Source organism: Ursus arctos, unplaced genomic scaffold (genome assembly GCF_023065955.2).
Source record: "Ursus arctos isolate Adak ecotype North America unplaced genomic scaffold, UrsArc2.0 scaffold_14, whole genome shotgun sequence".
NCBI lineage: Eukaryota > Metazoa > Chordata > Mammalia > Carnivora > Ursidae > Ursus > Ursus arctos.
Genome location: NW_026622808.1, coordinates 8,530,710 through 8,556,350, shown reverse-complemented (window position 1 = coordinate 8,556,350; position 25,641 = coordinate 8,530,710). Strand labels below are relative to the sequence as shown.

The 25,641-nt window shown below is 44.4% G+C and overlaps 1 protein-coding gene across 5 annotated transcripts in view; it reads right to left on the bottom strand.

The window, feature by feature from the left end:
• The window catches only part of STX8 (syntaxin 8), a 249,021-nt gene that overhangs the window by 76,387 nt on the left and 146,993 nt on the right, over positions 1-25,641 (bottom strand). For 2 of the 5 annotated variants that reach the window (XM_026520980.4, XM_057311322.1), the window contains 2 exons: positions 21,880-21,981; positions 576-10,805 (listed from right to left, as the gene is read on the bottom strand). In XM_026520980.4, coding sequence (XP_026376765.1) covers positions 10,585-10,805; positions 21,880-21,981 — 323 coding nt within the window. In that variant the 3' untranslated portion in view covers positions 576-10,584. Of the gene's footprint in view, positions 1-575; positions 10,806-21,879; positions 21,982-25,641 lie in introns of those variants that run through there. The other 3 variants (XM_048227159.2, XM_044391747.3, XM_044391746.3) reach the window with 2 other exon arrangements.

Genomic DNA, 25,641 nt, shown 5'->3' with positions numbered 1-25,641 from the left:
TCTAATATGTAAATAATAATTAGGGTATATATTTTCTCTGTATTTGTATTATGTGTGTGTGTGTTTTGCTGAGACTTTGGAAAGCAAGCAGCAAACACATGACACCTCATTCCCAAAAGCTTTAGCATGCATCTTTTAAGAACAAGGACATTCTCCGAGAAAGCACAAAATCACTGATATAACCAAAAATTTTCACATTGACACAATAACTTTATCTAATACACAGTCCATATTCAAATGCTCCTCAAGATCCCAAGAATGTTCTTTCAGCTGTGTGTTTTTGATCCAGGACCCAATGAAAACCACAAGGTGCATCTTCTGTATCCTTTCATCTACAACAGTTATTACATCTTTCTCTTCCTTCCACGACAATGACACTTTCAAAGGGTCCAAGATGTTGTCTCATGGATCGTCCACCAATCTGCACTACTCTATTTCTCTTGATCAGATCCGAGTTAACAATTTGACATAAATACGATGGAGTATTTACTTCCTGCTGCGTCACACCTGGAGCCATGTAATACTAGGTTGTCTCCAGTGCTGGTGAAGCTAAGTGTGCTCACTTCGTTCAAGTATTTTTCTTCCTTTATAATTAATAAATAAACTGTGGGGTCATAATTTGAGATTCCGAATATCCCACTTCCCATAACCTTTTTACCTAATAGTTCAGCATCCATCGAGGATTCTGAAACAATTATACTGGCAGGTGCAAAATGGTGATTTTATAATTTTATTCTTCTACATTTATTAGCTGGCAAGAAGACCCTCTCTTCAGCACCTCTGCCTTTTTTGATTATTGATGTGGACTCATGAATGCATTTTTTAAACCCAGTGTTTATTGCCATCATTATTATTTTTATTGCTTCAATTGCCCCAAATCTGACCACGGGATGTCCCTTTAAGGCAGCTCCTATATTCTTTTGATTTTCCTTCATCATTGTTTGTGTGTTTCCTTGACTTCTGACACAAGATATTCTAGGATTGCCTTATATTTCTCTGCCCTAGACCTAGAATTAGCTCTTTCTGCAAGGAGCCTTGGTTCCCTTTCATGGTAAATAGTATTTAGAAATCAAGATCTGGGTGGTAATTGTGCTCATTGCTACTGGAATATCATTGCTTCTAGGCTCTTTCAGTGGTTAAAAGCAGGAAAATTTATTACTCTTTAATCATGAGTACAATGATACTTAAAATTCAAATCTAGCACCAAAGACTTCTTTCTTACTTTTCCCATTTGCTATTTGTATCTCTCCGGTTTTTAAGCGCATTGATATATTTACTCACTTACTCTCTCCTACTAACACACAAAGTAGATTCAGAATTACTCTACTAATACCATTCCCAACAACAAACCTACTTAGTAGAGCCTGAGATTTCTACAGTTCATCATTTCGGGAATACAAAGAACTCTATTCAAAAGTTACTTGAATTCTTTTTTACTTAATAAACTCTATATTTTTAATTAACTGATTTGTTTGCCATTTAGAAGCTTATCCCTTAAGACAACAGAACCTACAAACCTAAAGACCTCAACATTAAAGAAAAATGATTGTATCAAAATGATTTATGCCACAAACTAAAAAATTCAAATAATTATAAAAAAGACTTACTTAAAAAAAAAAGCAATATGTCTCCCCCTTCTGACTACTCCATCATTAGTCCCCACAATTTTTTTTGTCTCCACAATTTAAAATCATGTGCTTAGACCATAATCTCTAAATTCCATCAATTTTAGATATTACATAGTCATTTCCTCTTTCATTGTAGGAGGACTTAGCTCTTTTAAACTCCACCTCTTCTCTTTCCCATCTACCGTACACTTAAATCATACATTTAGGTTATTTTAACAACTAACATCTAAATTATTATGGCTATGTACACATTCACTCATAAGTAATGCATTGTAACTATATTTCCTTTTTTTGTATTACCTTTCGTTTTCCTGGAGTTAATAATTGCCTTTCTTTTTCAATTGCTTAGATTCCCTGCTACCAAATCTCACGCTCTCCAACAGCCTCTCAGTGCATTTTTTCATCTAGGAAAATATAGCATTCTATTTCCCCCCTGACCTCTAAATCTATTCTGGAATGGTGATTCTCTTGGTCTGTTGCACAGTTGATATCCCAAGTGTTCCCACTGCTATCATCCAGGGAATTCTCTTTTACTTCTCTCCTTCATTTCTGGCATCAGAGACCCCCTTTCTAGAGTAACTTTCTCATTTAAGGCAAGTACATCTGCCAGGACCTTCCTGCAATACTTCACTGCCATCCAGTGTTTTTCATGAGATACTGGATGCCATTCTGATTTCAGATCCTTTGAACATTCTCTTCCCCTACCCTCTTGTGCTCCCTTCCACTTACTTTCGGAAACTTACAGGAATTTCTTTTTACCCGTATGTTTTGAAATTTCATTATGCTGTGCCTTGACATGGGTCTTTTTTCATTTATTAAGCTGGGTACCTAGTGGATTCTTTCAAGATGGTCACTCCTGTCCCTCAGTTCTAGGGAAATCTCTTGCATTCTTTCCCTCGAAAATTTCCTTGCCCCTATTTTCTCATTGTGGCATTCCTACTCTTTGGATCTTGGGCTGATCCTCTAATTTTTATACCCTCCCTGGTCTTTGGTTCTGATTTCTGGAAGGTTTCTTCAACTTTACCTTCTAATCTCTAAAACTGCAGGGGGTGGGCCATGGTCCTTTATGTTTGTCACTTTTTTCACAGATAACTTCTCAGTTCATTCTTTCTCAAAGAGATAGAAAGGAAATAACTGAAGGATATAAGCCAATCTAATTATAAGATATGAAGCCCAACTGTTGTACATTTGTTCATATCTATAATTATTTAATATGGTAGGTCCACCTGCCAAGCAGTAGAAATAATATCATTCCTTCCAGTAGCTCAATGTGACAACAACACTGTTTTTTTTGTTGTTGTTGTTATTGACAACGTATATATTGTCTGAAAGTCTGAGATTCATGTTGCTAGGGATGAAGAGTTGTAATCAAATAGTTTTCTAGAATACATATAAAGCTTTTTCTAATTCAACAGGTCCATGAGGAACTTATGAAAGAAGAAACATGAAAGAAAGAAAGAAAGAAAGAAAGAAAGAAAGAATAAAATAAAATAAAATATGGGGAAAAACACCTCAGATGATTTCAGTGAGATAGATACATAGAACATCTCAATGGTCCCCACATAAAGAGCCTATGGGCCAGGAATTATCTGTTGTCTCTTAGCACTATACCTGCCCTTCTTCGCTCTGTTCTGTCATGCTGGAGTTTGCAAACCACCTTTGGAGTTTGCAAACCACCTTTCCCAGGCTCCCTTGCCAGCTAGCTTCCTATTACATTTTGCCAATATTAGGCACTAGAAAGACTTCAGAAAGCAAGAAGAAGGATAAAAGCTGTCCTTCTTCCTCTCTTTCCCCATCTGCTTCTAGCAGTGTCTCTGCAAGTTTCTCAATTCCCTCAGTGAGCCCAGCTGTGGCCATGGCAGCCTCTCTTGTGGTCCCAGCACGAGCAAGGCAGCTCTCTTCTAGTCTGATGTCATCCAACCATGGTACTGCTGTTCCAGCACTGGCTGGGCAGCAGTCCCAGGAGGGCAGCAGTATGCGCCTGTGCTCTGGAATACATTTCTGTGCCCTACTACGCCCATGTCTATGAGTGGTAGCTGCCTCACACAGGTACTAATGTCTGGATTACCTCACCCTCCATCCTTCCAACAGTGTTGCAGCAAGTTCTCTGTATTATGTCTCCTCTGGGTGAAATAGCTAGTACGGTTACTCTTTTTCCTGATTGCCCCCTGACTGGTAGAGCCTCCCTGAGGGATTAAAAAAAGTTTTTTTAAAGCAGCAATACATCTTCATTACCAGAAAGAGCTAAGGGCATGAAGCCTCATCTATGGTTATGATTGCAAAAGTACAATCTGAGTTTATTATTTAGATAAAGTCAGAGGTCTCTAGAAGATGGTGAAGCGACCCTCATGAGAACTCCGAAGTGAAAGAGGATATCCACCGCTTTCCAAACTAAGCAGCCAGACGCATGACAGACCCTTCTCCATAAAGTCTGACTGACACCAAAATGGTTGGCATACTGCTAACATGACCAAAGAACAAAACCCCGAACACCTCTTATGAGGAGATAAAAATGAGCTGGGAGAAGGTGGCTTCAGTCTTCAATTTTGCAAAAAGGCAGTCATGCGGCATCACTCGGGAGTTAATTCACTAGCTTCAACACACTTAAAAATGAGTCATGGATATGGCAAGAAAATGTATACAAAAGGTATTTTTACAAAGTAAGCTGTATGGTATATCATAAAGCCATGATACAACATTTTTAAAAATGTGCTTTTGGACTATTCCTGTCTTCTGTTCTATTCAGTAGCACACTTCCAGATGGCACCATGCTCTGTGACACAGCGAGGAGAGAAAGTGGCCGGCTGGGACACACCCAACAGAGCGGAGGAGGCCAGGGCTTTGCAGAAGCTGGCGATGAGGGCAGGGGAAGGCTGAGGAGGGAGGCCTTTGGAAGGCATATTCTTTACTGAGACGAGGAATAGAGAAGACAGGGAGGGGAGGAAGACCGGAAGTCTGACAGTTTTCCTGAAAGAAAACAGGAAAGAAGAAAAAGGCCTGGAAAGAGAGGAGAGTACGGAGCGCACAGGGAGAGCCCAGCATGGGCCAGAGAGTCATGGCTTAAGGCTGCACTGACTGTCACACTCCAGAGCCCTTTAAGGCGAGCCCCTTGGGGGCTGCTCCTGCCCCAGGCCTGTGAGCTCAGAGAAACCTACTTAGAATGACACTTGACCCTTGAACCAAGAGGGGTTAGAGGCGCTGACCCCCACGCTGTTGAAAATCCACGTATAACTTTTGATTCCCCCAAAATGTAACTTCACAGCCTGCTGCTGACCGGAAGCCTTGCTGATAACAGTCCATTAACACACGTTCTGTACGTTGTACGTGTTCTACACCGCATTCTTACAGTAAAGGGAGCTAGAGCGAAGAAAATGTCATTTAAAAAAATCACGAGGAAGAGAGAATCATTTATAGTACTATACTGCATTTATTGGGGGAAAAAATCTATGTAGGAGTGGACCTGCACAGTTCAAGCCCACGTTGTTCAAGGGTCGAGCGTGTTTACGGCATCCCCGCACCAGAGCTCAGAAGCTTGCGCCTGACTAGGAACATCAGCATGGAGGAGAAGAGATATTATCGCCTGTGCAAGTAACTACTACCTTCTAAATAAACCCATCAACCCAGAGGGGAAAGGTTGAATAGGGAGCCTCAAATCTGTAGGCAGAAAATCTCCAAAGGTCTCCTTATTACTTTTCATTACCTACAAATCTGACAGTGCTCCAGGCTTTTGGCAATGCCAGAGGCCCCGATTTGGCTTCTTTGAAACGAAGGGTGCAGATAAACAAGTTTGTATGTTGCTCGGACAGAAAAACTCAGGAAAACTATCAGGTTCATTCTGAGCGTTACTGGTATAATCAGTAGTAATTTGATCTTTTTCCAAAAAAACCAAAAAAACCAAAAAACCAAAACACCCCATGTAATATGTGCCTTTAAAAACGTAGGTCTTCTATCTGCCCCAGGCAAGTTGTTCTGTTTAGCTCTGTGAGGGTTAGAAGAACAGCCATAGGACAAAGAGAAGCTCCTTCCAGATGGCTCTCCTTCCCCTCTCCCTTCACATATAAAATTGTATCACAATTACAGTCTCCACTTTGCAAAGTGCTTAGAAATATTTACTTAGTACTGACAGGCTAAAAGGGCTCTTGTTCTGAAAAATTTGCCTAAGGTCTAGAATTTTTGCCACCTGGCAATAAAGGTGCTTTTGGGGGATGGGGGGTGAGGGAAGAATATTTAAAGTCCAGCACATCTGGCTATTAAATTGATTGGAGCCAGCACATGCCACCAAAAATATAAGACACAGCTAAGAAATACTATGGAAGGAGGAAAACCACAGAAGCCGCTCCAGCCGGAAGAAAGAGAAGCAGAGTTGAAAAGACAGGCAGAAGAGACAAGTAAATTTGGATCGCAAGGAGGATGACCTTTGGACGGACTGGCAGTTTAACCTTGCCAAGGACGGCACAGTGAGTACAAAACAGACTCAGTATCACAGTTAAGGTGAGCCTGATGCCTCATCGAAATGAAAAAGCACGTCCCCCAACTCTTAGAGGCTTCATTACCTGTAAACAAAATGGCAGTCAGAGCAGCAAGGTGGGGCAAAAGGCATCCTTGATTTTTGAAGGATAAATATGCTAAGACTCACGTTACTGAAATTATATGAAAAGCGTAATGCCAGAGGGCTGATGACAGAAAGAGGGACGTCTCTGGAAATCAAACATTCCAGGCAGAAAACTTTCGTTTCAGGTTTCAGAAATAAATTGCCAATACTTTGGATATAGGGATGTATCAGTGATCAGTTAACTGTGCTTCCCTAATATTATTTTTAAAAAAGGTTTTATTTATTTATTTGGCAGAGGGAGGGAGACAGCGAGAGAGGGAACACAGCAGTGAGAGTGGGGGAAGCAGACTCCCTGCTGAGCAGGGAGCCCGATACGGGGCTCGATCCCAGGACCCTGGGATCATGACCTGAGCTGAAGGCAGACGGTTAATGACTGAGCCACCCAGGCGCCCTGTCCTTTTCTAATATTAATAGGAATGACAAAAATAAGATACGGCAACAATAATGTTTAATTCCCCTACATTTATTTATGAGATACCCTCTAATTTTTGAGGGCATTTTTGTTCCCTTCTCTATTTTGCTTAGGCAAATCTGTATTGATATAATTAAGATTCTATTACCATACCACATAAAAAACGGTTGTACGGGACAGTATTGTACATTATTTTATAATGATGCCAAGGAATTTTAGAAATTGTATTACTATAACTTTACCATAATTTCATGTAGTGAAATTTCATTTGTTTTTTAAATTAAAAAAAAATTTATTGTGGTTAAATGTGCGTACCATGAAATTTACCCCACGAACCAGCCTTAAGTGTGTGGTTCGGTTGGCACTAAGTCTGTTCACAGTATTGTGTGACCACCATATTTATTCATTCTTGAAAATGACCATTTTCTGGGGTGCCTGGGTGGCTCAGTCAGTAAGTGTCTGCCTTCAGCTCAGGTCACGATCTCAGGGTCCTGGGATCGAGTCCCGCCTCAGGCTTCCTACTTAGCGGGGAGTCTTCTACTCCCTCACCTTCAGCCCCTCTCCCCCCTCATGCTCTCTCTCTCTCAAATAAATAAATAAAATAAAATTTTTAAAAGTGACCCTTTTCCAGTTTCTTTTCATCTCTCTGAGTATTTACAGGTAGGAAGCTACAGCAGACCAATGCCAACAGAACGATGAAAACTCTCAGATCCATATCTACAAGAAATTTTTAAAAAATATATAAGGCTTTTCAGAAATCCTGAAGTCACTCTGAAAGGAGCTAGTGCTTCAAGGGCCCAAGTCTCTAACCAGCCTGAGTGAGCGGACATGGGGAGGCTGCTTAGGAGACACAAGGCCGACACAGGCGCGTGCCCGATGTGCAGATGTGAGCAGAGACCCGAGGTGCCGGCCGCGGGAGGCGGCCCATGTCACGCACCGCTGAGACTCAAGTCCAATACAAAGAGCATTCTGCTGCTAATCCGGAGAAATTGATCTCACTGTTCACACACACGGGCCGAGAAAACTCATCAGTGATTTAAAATGAGCCCCAAATCAATTTTTCTTAGGAATTTAACGCTGGTTCAATGACTGGAAATTGTCATGATTGCTTGGCTCTGAGACAGAAAGAAAAGGTGAGCCAAAGATTAAACACTGAGTCACTGGTGAGGTTGTGTTGGAGGCGATGAAGGGCCCTCTCAAGCTCTCAATAATGCGACAACGTCTAGAGTCCCTTTCTTTAAAGGTCAGAATCTGGCTGATAACGCTGCACGTCCAAGGGGCTTGGTAAGGGAGAGTTATCTATTTATTTTTTGAATACCACACATTCCCTGAAACTACCCAATCCCTGCGACGTCATTCCAACACAGGCACTGCCAAGTGGGCAAGTTTCATTAGGATCAAGAGGAAGTCACAAGGGCAGATTGTCTGGACCGTAAGCATCGCTTTGCACTTGAGCTGCTGTTCACGGGGGCTCTGAAGCATGCTGAAGGCTGAAGAGCAGGTGTGAGTGGGGATTCGCTCGTGGACAGAACAACACATGGGCCTGTGTTGTTGCTGTGAAGAGATGCTGTGAACAGAGTCGGACGGTACTGGGGCCAGCTACTAGTTATTACGTTTCTACAACCATGACAACTGCTCAACTTTATTTCTCGTGGTTGCTGTTTCTCCTGAGCAATGTTGGCTATCGCAGCTGATGTCCAAGTAAAACTGCCCCATTCTCTGAGCACCCACCAAAATCGGAGGCCGCCCCAAACAGAGTGGGCACAGGCGATCAGGAAGATAATCTGACAACCTGAATTTCTGTTTTGATAACACACGAAGAAGATAATCCACTTGCGAACAACTGTGACTTTAACAACCCTAAACCCAGCGACATGTCCGCTTAACCCATTTTAGAGTTACATTTTTTAAGAGGGGAGAGGCAGGGAAGCCTGTGCTAAAAACTTAAATCTTTAGAGATGTTTTTCAAAAAATTAAAAAAAAAAGAAAAAAGAGGCCCACCGACTCACTTCTAAAAAACGTAACTAAAAATAGCCCAACTTGAGAGAAAAGTGTTCAGAATCTCTAAGAACTACTCTTTTTTTTTTTTAAAGATTTTATTTATTCGACAGGATAGAGACAGCCAGCGAGAGAGGGAACACAAGCAGGTGAGTGGGAGAGGAAGAAGCAGGCTTATAGCGGAGGAGCCTGATGTGGGGCTCGATCCCAGAACGCTGGGATCACGCCCTGAGCCGAAGGCAGACGCTTAACCACTGTGCCACCCAGGCGCCCCTCTAAGAACTACTCTTGAACACAGAACCCAGAGTTATTCCCATAACCCCATTCCTTTATTTTCCTATCTGGATACAGACTAAAACCACCAAACTTTCTCTGTATCTTCCATTAAAAATGTCCTTGTCTTTCTTGTTTTGTTCTGATGAGAAAGATGACAGACGTTGGTTCACAACATTTACAGCCAAGGTAGCAACACGTGATGATGCAGGTAAAAATCCCTGTTCAGCTACGATTTAATCCTGCAGGTATCTGACTTGGAGCTGGCCAGCCTGTAGGAAATGAGACAGGCACAATTCTGCCCTTGACCCTTGGCTCGTCTCCGACGTATCACTCCGTGTGCGTGTGTAGGGTACGGCGGGGTTACGAGGGGGTGCCTGATTCTCTGCAAAGGGGTGTGAAAAGAGGATGATAGATTTGGATGAACCTCAAAGAGCGTCTAGTCTAAGCCGCTGGTGTGTTGCATGTATAGAGACATCCAGTGACTTCCCGATCCCGGGCTTACCCAGCCTGGGTGATCTCTGTCACGACCAGAATCCAATTCTTCATTTCACTTCAATTTACAGTATAAAAGAAAATCCATAGATGAGTGGGGAGCACTTGGGTGTAATGGTGAAGTCCTGAAGGGTTAGGCTGGGTTGACAAGACATGTCAAGCAGGTGTTGGGGCACTCTTCCCCTCCATGGGCAGTGGACAGAGAACAGAGTTCAAGTATACCTCGAGTATGCAAGGCATACTCTGTCCCAGGCCTCCTGACGGTCTTTCGCGGCCCAGCCAGTCCTCACGGGTCCCATAGGGCCATCTGAAAACATGTGAAGTCCCTGGTGAACACACATTACCAGAAAACACGCACAAACTCGTATATCAGGGGGTAGCACCCACCGAGGCCCACACGGTGTAATTATTACTCCGGTAACAACAGAAGCCACTCTTGGAAATCACACCTTATCTTTCCAAACCACACCAAGCAAAAACAATAATCAAAAACCGATTCTACTTTGTGATCATTTCTGACCCCTTGATGATAGCCTCGTAGCAGATTACAGAAGCGGGGAGGCCTCTGAGGCTGTCAGCCCCTATCAATCACCTTCCATTAAATAAAGGTTTTCCAATTTTGCGCTTCTCTCAAAGGCTTCATTTGGCCTGGATTAAGCCGAAGCATCAACATTTGAACTTACTGCTCTTATTCCTGCTTCCCAAATAAATGCTATTAGCAGAAAAATGGGCTTTTCCACAGTAGGAACTCGAAAATCAAAGCAGACAACAGTGATGTGGTCACATATATGACACATCTGACCACAAACGCCTCACACGTGCATTTAACACATTTCACGAGCAACCACAGGGCCCAGAAGGGAGGGAGGATATAAGGGGTGCCCAGAGGAGGAGAGGTCTGTGAGCTGCACACGTTAGCCCCTGAAATGCATCTGGGCCAATCCCAATATGGTCATCAGAGTGCCGCAGACTTCTCTTGGGTTCCAGAAGCAGGTCTCCTAAGAGTCGCGCTATACGGTTTTACTACTTGGTGTCTACCGTCCCCATGACGGCGAAAAGTCATTTTGTCTAAAATGCAGCAGATGTGGCAAAGGGAGGGAAGCAGTTTAAAATCAACTGGGAAAAGCATGTTTAAAAAATAAGCACCTTAAGCAGAGAGATTCCTCTTATTTCTCTTTGGAACGCTGACAGCTGGGGGCGGGGAGGGGGATGTTTGCTGTATTCAGACACCAAAACCAGAAGATGCAGGCCACACTTTCTATAAATACGATCAAGATTCCACTCACATGCATTTTCCTGTCCCGATAAACAGACTTCGTCATTATTATCTTTAATGGCCACATAAACGTGACAAGAGCCAGGAACAGAGCGGCGAGAACATCAGGCCCTGAAGAGGGAAGAGGGAGATCTCAGAGTCATTCCCAACAGGCTGGGGGCGGGGGGGACTGGATGGATGTGACCAAGAGGTCCCCAAGTAGTGCGCTGTGACATGTTTTACTTGGCCCACGTGGACATTTCTTTAAATGTTATTTACTGTCAACACTAAAATACTGGGAAAGTATACTTGAAGATCCAGATTTCAGGCTTCTCCCAAGAAAACAAGCAGACAGGTGACCGGCACGCATTCCCACTTGGCGACAACGTGCTGTTTACTCTCCCATGTGCCACTGGAGGTCATTGCGGCGGCCCGCTTCCTTATGAAGGTTACTGTCTGGTCTCTGAAAGTATTTGAAGGAACCGAGGGAACTTTGAGCCAGAAAAAAATAGGAAGCAAGCATGGGAGAGGAAGCCACTTTGGGGCTGCAGGTAACGAGTGTACAAAGAAGATGCAGAGGCTGAGAAGGTGCTGGGGGGCAGGCCAGAGAGACGGACTGGCAGCAGCCGAAGACACGGACCTTGAACTTCAGGCACAGTCCGGGTCTGAGATGTCCAACTTCCGGTTGACCATGAAGCCGTCCAAGAGAGCAGCAGAAGCAGCTTAGGGATAAAGTGCCAGGGAAAATGTGCCAAGAGGACTGAGCCCAACGTATTGTGTTCAGTAGAAGCAGAAAGAGGGAAAGCAATGCCAGCCAAAAGGGGGGCTGGGTCTGCAGCCTGGGCTCCCCCTGAGCTGGCCTAGCCTCCGTGACTAGCCTCACGGCCATGCCTCTCCAGCAGCTGCCCTTGGGCCCAGCCGGCCAGCCCCGATTCTTGTTTGAGAAACAGAGTGTCGTTTCCGGCCTTAGTGTCTCCTGCAAACCTGCACGTCCTACTGCCTGGAACATGCCTCTGCCAGATGTCTAACCAACTTTCCAGAATGAGGGGCCCGATGAGGTTGCTTCGACTGTGTCGTGTGAATATCCAGAGGTCTTTATAAATGCGCTTCCCTGAGCTTGCTGCCTTCCTGTCTTGACTGTGTGCTCCCTGAGGCCGGCCATCAGGCCTTAGGACTTCTCCTCGGTGCCTAGCTGTGTCACAGGCATCAAGGACGAAGAGGGATTTCCGGCGGACAGAAACTTCTCAATACCAGAATTTATTCAAGGGTGACAGGCGGCACTGGATTTTCACAACGTACTGTGGCCAGCAAGTCCGAGTGGGGGGGGGGGGGCTGGTTCCTGATACATCACTGGAAGAATAATTCAGCAGTATGTATCAACTTAACACTGCTCCCACCCTGGACCTAAATAAGTCAACCTGGGAAGTAATGTGGTTGTAATGGCCGCGTTTTGTTTCGCTTTGGTTTTTTTCCTGGCTGTCCAGAACCAACCCCAATTTCCATTTTGAGCAGCTCCTATCACGCGAAGTCCAACATGGTCAGATTGCTCCTCGGCCCACCGCTGGCAGCCAGACCTGGCCAGCTTGGCACCCCCCTCTGATGAAGAGACGTGGGGGGCGGGGCAGTGAGGCGGTTGGGTCACTCGGCTACTCTGGCTGTAGCATCCTGGCCTCCTTGCCCAGGGAGGGCTGCTTTGCCCCTGGCCCTCTGGCCTCCTGTCCCTTCTCTGGGCTCCAACAGTCAGGGCCCTGTCGAAATAAGAGTCAGACCCAGTCTCTGATTCTGGCCCTGGAAGCATCCTCACCGATATCTCGTATGACAGGAACAAATCTCATATACGGAGAAGAGCTTGATGTATGTAATACAGCATGACTTACACAGCAAAATGAGGAAAGAGTCTAAAAGGCCCCAAACACCCAGTGCATCATGCAATATGTGCCCTCCTTAATACCCATCACCGGCCTGCGCAAATAATGAATCATGGAACATTACATCAAAAACTAAGGGTATACTGTATGGTGACTAACATAACATAATAAAAAATTATTATATATAAAAAAAAGCCCCCAAACAAGAGTACCTAAGGAAGGGACAGTGTATCTACTTGATAGAATGGTACTAAAGATACAAAAGAAGAAAGGGCTTACAAGAACATGTTAAAAAGATAGAAGCGTTAAAAATAGAATATTGTCATGATCGTGTAAAAATACTATGAGTAGAAAAAAATGACTAGAGGTACCAAAATGTTCAGATAGAAATAGATTTTCCTTAAAGTTTCAGTTAATCAATTAGCAAAGTACTCCAGGCACTGACAGTCTCCGGCCCTCGGCTCCGAGCCTGGCCGGCTCACACCACTCCGAAGGAACAGTGTTAGCTCTGCATGTTCTAGCAAACCGCCCTCTCCAGTTCTGACATGGGTCTCCCCACCTTCCCTTCTGTCCCTCCCTCCTTCCTTTCTTCCCTCCCTCACTTCCCCCACGTGGGATCACAGAATACACATCCTGCTTACTTTGGGTTTCCACTTTGCCAGACCCAGGGGAAGCCTGTCCTACTCACTCCTCAGGCCTCTGCTCCCGTGTTGTGTCCTCCTGGAACCTTGGAGCCCCTAGGCTGGCTGAGATCCTTCTCTGCCTGGGCACCCTGCAGTCACTGGGGATCTACATGGGGACCTTCTCCTCCACTCTAAGTCTCCGGGGCAGGTGCCACGCCCTACCCACCCATCAGCTCCAGGACCGAGCCCAGTGCCTGGCCCACAGATGATGCCCAGTGTTGACAGGGAAGAAGAAAAGAATGAATGGATGGGGAATGAAGCTTGAGGACAAGATGGCTATGAAGGCAGACATGCATCAGCGGAGTACTGGGCATTTCTCCATAGACATGGAATGGAAGACGACACTGGGTGTAGAGACCGACACGCGAGTCTGTAAAGAATAAGGGAGTGGAGGAATTAAACTAGATTATCTCAGTGTAGGAGGAGAAGAGAAAGAAACAGATGATAGGCAAGAAAAATATATATATATATATTTTAAGATTTTATTTATTTATTTGACAGAGAGAGATAGCCAGCGAAAGAGGGAACACAAGCGGGGGAGTGGGAGAGGAAGAAGCAGGCTCCCAGCGGAGGAGCCTGATGTGGGGCTCGATCCCATAACTCCAGGATCACGCCCTGAGCCAAAGGCAGACGCTCAACGACTGCACCACCCAGGTGCCCCAAGAAAAATATTCTTGATAAGCAGTAAGAAACAAAAGAATCCACTGTTATTCTTCTCCATAATTAGGTATTTAATTTTCTGTGTTTGCAGTAGGGTTTTTTTTTTTTTTTTAAGATTTTATTTATTTATTTGAGAGAGAGAGAGAGAGTGCATGAGCAGGAGGAAGAGCAGAAGAGAGGGAGAAGCAGACTCCCCGCTGAGCAGGGAGCCCAATGCGGGGCTCAATCCAAGGACCTTGGGATCATGACCTGAGCCGAAGGCAGACACTTCACCGACTGAGCCAACCAGGTGCCCTGTGGCAGGGTTTTAAAAACAATTCCTTGAGGGGCGCCTGGGTGGCACAGCGGTTAAGCGTCTGCCTTCGGCTCAGGGCGTGATCCCGGCGTTCTAGGATCGAGCCCCACATCAGGCTCTTCCGCTATGAGCCTGCTTCTTCCTCTCCCACTCCCCCTGCTTGTGTTCCCTCTCTTGCTGGCTGTCTCTATCTCTGTCAAATAAATAAATAAAATCTTTAAAACAAAACAAAACAATTCCTTGAGAGATTAAATGGTCTCCAAGGTTAGTTAAATAAACCAGACAACTTAGAATTCAGCTTCCTACCTATGTTGTGTTAGGTTCAAAAGAGATAATGTAAGAAAAAATATGTTTACACTTATCCAAGGGAAGGCAGCGCCATCCGTGGTGCCCTGGAGATGCCCCTTACCAATTTCATGCCCGGTGATGGCTTCAGCCACAAAATTATACATTTCAGTCTATCTGAAAGAAAGCAACTCCATTTCTAATTCAATGAGGACGTGAACCTCCCGGCCCCAGAATATCCCTGCGCAACTTTCTCCAGTCATCCCTGTTCTCCTTAAAAGCCCTTCTCCGCTGGCTTCCAAGGAGGGTCAGGGCCTCTGAGTCTATTTATCAAGGCGGCTCTGGGCAACCGAGTGAAACCCATGTTTTCCCATAGCTGGCGTTTGCTGAGGACACACTAGGACCAGTCACTGTGCCACCAGCTTGCTCTCACTGAATGTGAGGAATAACCATGCGGACGGGGCAGGCGGCTCTCCCAGGCACCCGGGTCCTAAGTGGCAGAGGCCACATCGTGACCCAGCTTGGGCTCCACACCTGTGCTGTGCTGTGCTACCCATAAGGGTCCCTAAGAGAGCCACACGCCAAAACGCTGAAGGCCCATCGAGGGTCCCAGGTTTGGACGGTGTTAGCGCAATGTCAGCCGGGCGGATTTCTGCCCACATCACTGAAATGTGGCTAAAATCACAATCGACGTGCTTAGACAACATTACGTAATAGTCAATATGCTGAGAAGCAACACTGTCCCTCACCCCGAGTCATTCAGAACTCTCAGTCTGGCGTCTCACAATTGGCTTCGTCCGTCAGACTCAGACGAGGCTCTAGTTTGAATTCTAATGAGGACGAGGCGCACTGAATATTTAACCGCGATGACAAAGATCTTGCTTTTGTGGAGACGCCCTGACACAAGTAACAGATCTGAAAGTACATATAGGGACCGATGGAAAACACCAGCCTAATTTGTGTCTGGACGCTGGAAAAAGACAATATTGTTTTCTCCTTGATGCAATTTGGGGGCTGGGGGCGGGCAAGGAAAAGGGAGGAACAGCCACACAAAGATCTCAGTAAAATTTTTACAGCCGGGGCTCCTGAGTGAAAGGTTTACAAAGACGTGCTTGAATCCTTTGTTAACAACCGCACAAACAAATTCATCACCAGGCCCTCCTGTGTGGCCCCCTTGCAATTTGGTCTGTGCTAACAACTGGAAATTTCCTCCCTGTGAAAGCGTCTATGACTTATACGTATCAGATCAGCAAGGAAGACATGCGGAGGGGAGGGAAACAAAAGACCATTTCACGGTTCACAACCTAGTTCTGCACTTAAAATGATGATGTGCCCGCTGCTACCCTCAGCTCACTGAAGTCCCCGGAGTTCAACAAATGGGGTGCCACGTGAACAGAAACGGAGGGACGCTTGGATGGGTTGCTTAACGCCTACCCTGCAAACAGTTAAAATATACCTTGCTTGCAGCTTCCCATGCGTGTGTGCGTGTGTTTACGAGGAAATGATCAACTGTGCCTTGAATTGGGAAAGTACACGGGATCAACCCTTTGCTATGTCCCGAGGCTCCTGGACCAAGCCCTCCAGACCCTTTCTTACTGAGATCGTAACGTAACTTCCGTAGCGTTTGGACATCCTCTTGTACATGCTAGCTAGCAATTACGGAGAGAGACGAAGGCTTATATTTTTCTTAGCTGTCCCCTGGTTGATTCTTTCTGGTACTACCAAATATGTCCACCGAGTTCTGAATCTCAGGTTTGTTTTGTTTTGTTTTTTTCTAGGAGCTTGATTTTGGTCCCTTTTCAAATTTTCTGCGACTTTCTACGGTTTTCTGAAGATCCTCTCAAGCCTTTCAAGATCCTTTCAAGCCATTTCTTTCTTTAAATATACCAAGCACAGGTGATTTTCTTAACTGTGTCTGATAATTCTACTACCGCCAAATCTGTGCAGATTGGTAACTGCGGTCTGGGGCTGGTTCTGGTTCATGTTGTGCTGTTTCCACAACTGCCAGGTTATCTTTGACTGTGTGCTGGTCACTGCTCTGAACAATTCGTTTTGGGGTGATTCTTAGAGACCGGGGATAAAGATGTCCTCTTCCAGACAGGTATGTCATTATTTTCGCCAGGCACCTGGAGCCCCAGCTGTGAACCTAGAACTCTGAACCAGATGCAGAGTCTAGGGTTTCCTGGCCCATGCTAAGACGGATGCCCACAATGCAAGTCCACACGAGGGCCTTTCTGGGCCCAAAACTGGTCAGGAACTATGATTCTGTCCCTATCCCTCTCCAATCTTCTCATGCCAACGCTGCCTTCTCCACACTTCCCAAAGGCACTTTACTTCCGGTTCTTTCTACCCTAAGGGTGCTCTCTGGGGACCCACCTCAATGGGGGATGGCTCTCCTGTTACACTTTTCAGCTGGGGTGGGCCCAGGGCAGTAACTTCCACCCCACCTGCCTGCCTCTCTCAGGCTACAGAAGTCCCTGACCCTGCCTGCAAATGGACTTTATCAGGAAAATAATCAAACCACCAGAAAGTACCTAAGAGTTTAAGGACTGGAGGGCACCTGGGTGGCTCGGTCAGTTGAGTGTCTAACTCTTGATTTTGGCTCAGGTTGTGATCTTGGGGTTGTGAGATCGAGCCCTGTGTCGGGTCCCATGGCTGGTGCCATGCTCAGCATGGAGTCTGCTTGGGATTCTCTCTTTCCCTCTCCCTCTGCTCCAACCCCGGCTCACCTGAGCTCGCTTGCTCGCTCTCTCTTTCTCTAAAACAAATAAGTAAATCTTTTAAAAAGAGAGAGAGAGAACTGAAGGATTGGAAGCAAAACAAAAGGATAGGTTAAATAGTGGTTCCTTAAAAAAAATTAAAGACTGAATTACCATTTGATTCAGCAACATGACTTCTGCGTCTATCCACAAAGAAGCACGGACTTGAGTCGATGCTTGTACACCTATGTTCATACTGATATCACTCACCACAATAGTCAGAAAGGTCCACTGACGGAGAAGTGGATAAACAAAATGCAGTATATATATATGCAGTGGAATAGGACTTAGCCTAAAAAAGGAAGGAATTCGTGTCACGCGCTACAGTGTGGAGGAATACTGAAGACATTCTGCTGAGCGAAATAAGCCAGACACGAAAGGGCAAACACTGTGTGAATTTACTCAGATGAGATACCTGGTGTCATCAAATTCATAGAGACAGAGAGTAGAGTGGTGGCTGAGAGGGGCCGGCTGGAAAAGAAGGGGGAGTCACTGTTCCACGGGGTCAGAGCTTCACATGGAGAAGATGGAAAGGTTCTGGAGACAGAGGGTGCTGATGGCCGCACAAGAGCGGGAATGCACTCAACGCCACTGACCTGTGCACTTAAAACAGTTACGATGGCAAATTTTATGTATATTTTATATTTATGTATCTTTTACCATAATAATTTTTCTTAAAGTTAAGGTTAATAGGGGCACCTGGGGGGCTCAGTTGGTTAAGCACCTGACTCTGGCTCAGGTCAAGATCCCAGTATCCCAGGATCAAGCCCTGCATCAGGCTCCCTTGCTCAGAGAGGAGTCTGCTTCTCCCTCTCTCTCTGCCTCCTGTCCTCCAGTTCATCTCTCTCTTTCTCTCTCTCTCTCGCTCAAATAAATAAAAATAAAATCTTAACGAAAACAAGTTAGGTCAATTTTGGCAAGGGCTGCTGGACCCACTCAGCAAATTCTACAGGGCATAATAGCTTCACAGGCTTCATACTGATCAGTGGGAGACTTAGAAGTTAATTGCAGGGTGTCACTGAACCAGTCTAACCTCTGTAGAGCCTGGCAGGCCACATGATGAACCTTTATCAATATGCAAAAACTAGCCCTGCTTGCCGACAAACGTATATATAAGTACAGATTTCCTATAAAAATATAAATGCAATAAATTTTCCTCTAAAGGCATCAGGCATCAGAAATGCTATAAGGTTAGTTACTGGGGTGTCGATCTACATTACTGACGGCACTGCTAAATAAATATTAGGGAAACAAATTGACGGCGTAAGAGAAAAGAATTCTCTTTAAAGTATTTCCACTGGAAGAATGAAGAAATCCCTATCTGTTTAACACTGCTGTTACTACTGGACTTCTCCCTCTGCGTCCCTACACAGACGGTCGACCCTTGTGCAGCAAGGGTTTGAACTGCGTGGGTCCACTTACACACAGACTTTTGTCAATAAACATGGTATAGTACTGTAAATGTACCTTCTCTTTGTTATGATTTTAACATGTTCTCTTCTCTTGCTTCCTTTATTGTAAGAATACAGTACATAATATATAATATCATATTAGTCAGTATTGTTATTACATTAATTAAAATACTAGCATACATGTATAATTACGCTATATAATTATGCTATATAATTATACATATATAATAATATATAATATATATATATATAATACAGTATATATAACATACAAAATATGTGTTAGCTGTTTATGTTATGGGTAAGGCTTCTGGTCAATAGTAGTCTATTAAGAGGTAAGTTTTGGGGGAGTCAAAACTTAGATGCAGATTTTTGCCTAAACGGGGGGGAGGGTGGCATCAGGACCTGACATGTGCGTTGCTCAAGGGCCGACTGTAATTCTGTTATAGATTATACATAACTAAATATAAGTGGCACATAAGATAAATTTACAGTCAACTTATTTTAAGATACCCAGTGTCAAAAACATGCATTTTAGTAATTATGGGTCTCTACATTTCTTCTATTAAAAAAAAATGAAACAGAGTTCAAGTCAGAAGATTTTATGCACATTTCTGGGTATAAACACCAACACTAAGAAATACCATAAAATAAAAACCTGGCAACAGAAGTAACATTCCTCATTACAACTTCATGAATAACATGTGCTGAGGGCCACTGCTCTGCAAATACATAAAGCTTACTGATATATCCAGAAATACGTTCATAAGCCAAAATAACAACATGACTGCTGTGTGCAAAACAAAGACTTCAGGAAAGTTGTCACTGAATTGGGAAGCTTATTCCTACTTTATTTATTTTTAAAGATTTTATTTATTTAGGGGTGCCGGGGTGGCCCAGTTGGTGAAGCATCTGCCTTCATCTCAGGTCATGATCCCAGGGTCCTGGGATCAAGTCCTGCATTGGGCTCTCTGCTTAGTGCAGAGTCTGCTTCTCCCTGTCCCTCTGCCTGCCGCTCCCCCTGCTTATGCGCTCTCTCTCTTTGTCAAATAAATAAATAAAATCTTAAAAAAAAACGATTTTTAAAATTTATTTAGAGAGCAAGCAAGCAGGGGGAGAGAGAGAATCTCAAGCAGACTCTGTGCTGAGCACAGAGCCCGATGCGGGGCTCAATCCCCTGACTCTGCGATCACAACCTGAGCCAAAATCAAGAGTCAGTCGCTTAACTGACTGAGCCACCCAGGGGCCCCAGACTGTTCCTACTGCAGACACACAGAGATGACAGTTAATACCTGTCACAGCTTGCTATGTGCCACATACCATTCCAAGTGCTACGTATGCGTACCTATATCATCTGTAACTATACGGTCTTTATCTATATGAACTCCTTTATCCCTTACAACAACGCTCTTGGGGATATAACATTAGCATTCCCATTTCAAAGACAGGAAAACTGAGGCAAAGGGGAGTCTGGGCTTCCCCAAGGTCGCACAGCTGGTGACTGGTGGAGCCGGGATGCAAGCCCAGGCTCTAGAGCCCCCACTCTGCACCCCCCCCACTTCAGGGCCTCTCCACATAAATATGGAAAGTCAGGCAAGACGGCCAGCATTAGACCCCTCACATGTTCTACACAGTTCAATTCAAATAACCAGGTTATCCACTCTTTTACAGGTAGGGCAACCAAGACTCAGCAAGATTAAGTTTCTATAGAGATCAAAGACAGTAACAGATGGAAGGGGGGGTGAACCCGCATCTCTCTGTCTCTAAACGATCTAGCACAGAACAAAGTCTCCGTGGGCAGAAGTTACATGAGAAGGTTGGTAACGCAAGAAGCAAGGAGCTGTTGCTTTCAGCAGGAAGCAGACAGAAGCACACCCCCGTGGGAGCAGAAGCGCAGAGTGCCTGGTATCTGGTGGATGAGAACTCCGGGGCTTGGGAGCACAGACAGGTGAAAACAGAGAAGCAGGGAGGCCCCACAGAGTTCCCCTTCCTGAGGTTCCAGAGTCCATGGCTGCCTGTCCTCAGTCACCCCGTTGTTCTAGATTTCCGTTTAGCCAGCACATCAGAGAAAGAAGGTAATGCCTCTCGGGCCGTACATCTCAGGAGACCCCTGCACAGAGGTCCTTGTTCTAACACTGGATAGATCGGAGGGATCCACTGCATTTTTCACATCAAAAGGGCTAAGAGGCAAAGCATGTGCTCAGATCACTGGGGAGTTGAGTGCTATCGTATTTCTGTTTGTAATAAAGGTATCAGCTTCATAAACCTCGTGTACCTTTGTGAGATGAAGCACCCAGTAACGATCACTGTGGCCACCCCTACTGTCACTGTCATTTATCACCACTGGCCTCGGGCAGGGCACTGCGCACAGGCCACAGATAATCCAAACCTCACGGAACGTGGCATCGGAGCTTTGACAGAATAGCAAGTACCCACACCAGCACTGCTTGCTGTACCTGGGAAATAAGGAACACTTACCAACTCCATCCTGGCCCTACTTCACCAGAAGTTCTAGGGCAAGGCCAGGGAACCAGCACTGTAAGAATCCCACCAACAGATTCTCGTCTTGGCCCGTGCATTCCCATTTTATGTACAAGATACTAAGCAGTAAAGCAACCTCCAAAGAGAACGTCACTATACGTAGGATTTGAACTCGAAGGGACTTCAGAACCTGGCTTCATAACTGTTCTGTGGTTCAAGCTCCAACAATTAAGCTTGTGACTTAAAAAAGGCACCAAGTAAGCAGGACGGCCTTCAATACCCGCGAGGACCTACCAGCACCAATCTGCAAAATGTCACACAATTTCCCAAACTGGTATTCTCTGTAAGCACAAAGAGAGGCTTCCTATTTTAAATTTAAGAAAAATTAGCAGTGCATTGTACTTCTCCCACATTTGTAGCAAGTCACTTCATTTTATTTTATTTCATTATTATTTTTAAAGTAGGCTCCATGCCCAGCACGGAGCCCAACACGGAGCTTGAACTCACGACCCCAAGATCAAGACCTGAGCTGAGACCAAGGGTCAGACGCTTCACCGACTGAGCCACCCAGGTGCCCTTACAACTCACTTCGTTTTAGCAAGATTTGGGTCTCTTTAGCAATTTCAATGCTTCATCAAATGGGACTGTCTGCATTAGAAGAGCAACCAAACCCCTGCAATAATTAGACAGACGTGGGATACTGAAAGCAAAGTAAATGTGCGAGCGATGAGAGAGGCAGAACCATAGGGTAGCTATCCTTTACCGCAAGACGTCGACTTTCTGTCCACCATATTCACACGCCTGGTCTCAGTCCGCAGCTTCCCGTCTGTGTTCTCCACCAGGTTGGCAAGGTCATCAATTATCTCTAGAAAGGAAGACAGAGATGTGTGGTTAATACTTCAGAAATACTCCAGTTCACATCACGGTGTCGGAGCTGTGGCCAGCCGCCCTACTAATAAATTCTCTCCTGTGCAGTGAGGGAAAAGGTAAAGAGCTCAGGTATGTTCTTTGAAATCTACAATTCTGATTTATAAAAGGTGGTGGTGGTGTGGGGAGGAGTAGTAGTAAAGAAGAAAATGGACTTCCTGTGAGTCCGGGACACAGAGGACTGTCAGAAGTCCAAGGGAAAGAACGCAGGACCCAGCAAAGTTACGCTCAGCCAAGCTGTCATTCCAGCCTAAAGCTGGTGGACGGACTCCAGGGGACTCCAGGGACCACTGGGGTCCTTCTCGAGAAAACTGCTTGATGATGAAATCTAGCCAACGAAGAGGCGAATAGAAATAAAGAACTCTAGGATGGAGAAGCCAGAGACTGTGACTGAAGAGATGCTGGAGAGAGCTGGGGCCATCGAAATCCTGAGCTGGGGATCAATAGATACATGGATTACATTACAAAAAGGTAGATAAATGTTGTAAACAGTGATGCTGTAATTATAACTGAAAGTCAGGAAGCAGTTGGGGGGTTGAGGCGTTTGGGGTCGGAGAAAGGTGGAAGGAAGCTGGAGGTGTTAATTTCTCCATCACTCCACAGAGCAGTCCTTTGGAGCTGTTGAAAAGGGAAACATGGGAGACCCATGGCTCTTCAAAACCACCACCTTTTTTTGTCAACCTTAGATGGATCTTTTGGTAATTACTATCTCTTGTCAAGAACCCTTTATGTGAAGTTCAGCTCTTTTGTTTTTTTTTTTTTTTTTGAACACTAATCCTCTTCTTTTAAAATTGGAAGTATCATTAACACTACGCTAATCTCCTTAGAGTGAAATTAAGCACTTAGCAAGACTTAAAATAGTATATACTGCATGATCCTAATGACGTGAAATTATTTCTACCCACCCTTTCATGTGGACAAACCTACAAGGATATATCTGATGTGAAGGATGTGAATAATGATTTTTCTAGGTGCTGGGATCCTGGGTGATCTTCCTTGCATTTTCTGTATTGTTTGAATTTCTTCTATCGAGTATACATTATTATGGAAATTTTGGTTCCCGTTCTTCACTCTTTCCCTCACTTGCTCTTTTTTTTTTTTTTTTTTTGATTGCTTTAGAGATACACTGTCCAATATGAGTCACCGTCTCTGTTAAGGAAATAAAAGGAATCAAAGGAAGTTTCCAGAAGGATGCCAGAGCTGAGTTTTTTTTTTTTTTTAAAGATTTTATTTATTTATTTGACAGAGATAGAGACAGCCAGAGAGAGAGGGAACACAAGCAGGGGGAGTGGGAGACGAAGAAGCAGGCTCATAATGGAGGAGCCTGATGTGGGGCTCGATCCCAGAACGCCGGGATCACGCCCTGAGCCGAAGGCAGACACTCAACCGCTGTGCCACCCAGGCACCCCCAGAGCTGAGTTTTGAAGGCCGTGTTGGTGAAGAAGCAGGAAGAGAGCAATCCATATGGAAAGAACAGCTGGCTGCTCTCTCTCCTGGGCTCCTGCAGCCCTTCCTACCACCTCTGTTTACTTACAGACCCTTAAGTTTCACATTCTAATTATTTGCTCGCATGTCCTTCTCTTGAGGAAAGAGTATGACAGAGACTCACTTTCATTCATGGCTCTACCTGTGATGCCCAGCAGAGTGCCTGGTACACAGCCAGATAAAATAAATACAAACAGATAAAGGCAACGAATGGATGAAGTCTAAAAGAGAGACATAATTTCAAAGCACTTTGCTGCATCTTAGACTAAGCCAGATTTGTCAAATATTACCTATAGAACACCTGCCTAGAAAACCTTTCACTGCCATTTAACAATTCACTCGTGACTCTCTATTCGTTCATATTCAGTGACATTCTCTCTCCCAGTCTTCCTTCCATCTGTCTCCAAGCTCTGTCTAGAGTCTCTTCTTCCCCTTAAATGCTGACAATCCCACACTGCTGTATATTTTTACTCTCTAATACTACCATGGTGATTTTACATACCTTTTGGTTTCCTCAATATGTAAATTAGAAACTTGAAAATCTGCTCCACATAGCTCTCCAAAATTCTGGACCCAGGCAGCTAACTGCCTACTACTTATCTGTACCCTGAGATTCCTACAAATATCGGACTCTCAAGGTCTCTGAAACTAAACTCTTCATCTTCCCCTAAACCTGAGTGCTGTCCTACATTCCCTGTCCCCATCAATGGCACCGACATTCACTTGCTGGCCCATGCCAGAAATCTGCAGAGTCCGTCAGCCTCCCCCTTCACCAGCTCGGACATGCCACTTGCAGCCACTCGGCAACCCTGACTTCGGGATCTCTTGATCCCATGATCACCCTTAAATATTGTTACTAGTATCTCACAAAATTGTGCCAGTGCTTCCAGAAACAATGTCCTAACTTATCTTCCTGTTCCTAGTTGCGTATCTTCTCAATCCATTCTCCATACTATGGCCAGGGACATGTTTTAAGTTTTTATTAAATTCCAGTTGGTGAACATACAGTGTAATATTAGCTTCAGGTATAGAATTCAGTGATTCAACATTCCATACAACACCCAGTGCTCATCACAATACTGCCCTCCTTTAGCCAGGAACACATTTTAATTTTTTCATATTTTAACTAATTGAAACTTAAATAGCGGTGTGTGGGTGGTAACTAGTGTATTGAGCAACACAGCTCTAAAGCAAGCATTTAAAAAAAAGAAAAAGAAAAAAGAAAACCACACCCCCCCAAAGGTACAGATAAAAAACAAAAACAAAAACAGAGGGAATAAAATTAAATATTTTAAAAATGCATGATTTACCCAAAAGAAGGCAGGAAAGAATGCACAAAGGAACAAAAAACAGGACAAAAAGAGCATAAATATCTAGATGGCAGACCTAAACCCAACTATATCAATAGTCGCATTAAATATAAATGGACTAACTCCTCAATTAAAAGACAAAGAATATCAGCCAAGGTTAAGAAAGAAAGAAAGAAAGAAAGAAAGAAAGAAAAGAGAAAGAAAAGAAAAGAAAAGAAAGAACGAACAACTATATGCTTTCACAAGAAACTCACTTTGAATACAAGGCATAGAAAGCGTGTGCATGAGAAAGTCTACATGGCTACACTAGGGTTAGACCAGACAGACGTCAAGCCAAGAGGTATTATCGGACATGAAAAGAAACCTTTTCTCATGATGAAAGAGCACATGTGATGAAAACTAAAAAATCCCCACATTGGAATATTAAGGAAACCACCTCTGAAAAAACCTATGGGGCAAAAATAAAAATCACAGGAAAAGCGGAAAATATTTTGAACTGAATGATAATGAGAATCCAAAATGAAAGTCTGTGGGTTGCAACTAAAGCAGAGCTTGGACAGAACTGTACCGCTCTAAAGGCAAACGTTGGAAAAGGAGAAATACGTAAAATCAGGGATTGGACTAACAGAGATGTTCACGATCATTTCAATAAATGCAGAAAAACCATTTGACAAAACTGAGTGTCCATTTATCATACAAATTCTCAGCACAACAGGCCTGAAGGATAATTTCCTCAACCCAACAAAGGACATCTGTGAAAACACCAGGGCTAACACTGTCCTTAACGGTGGATCTCTGAACAC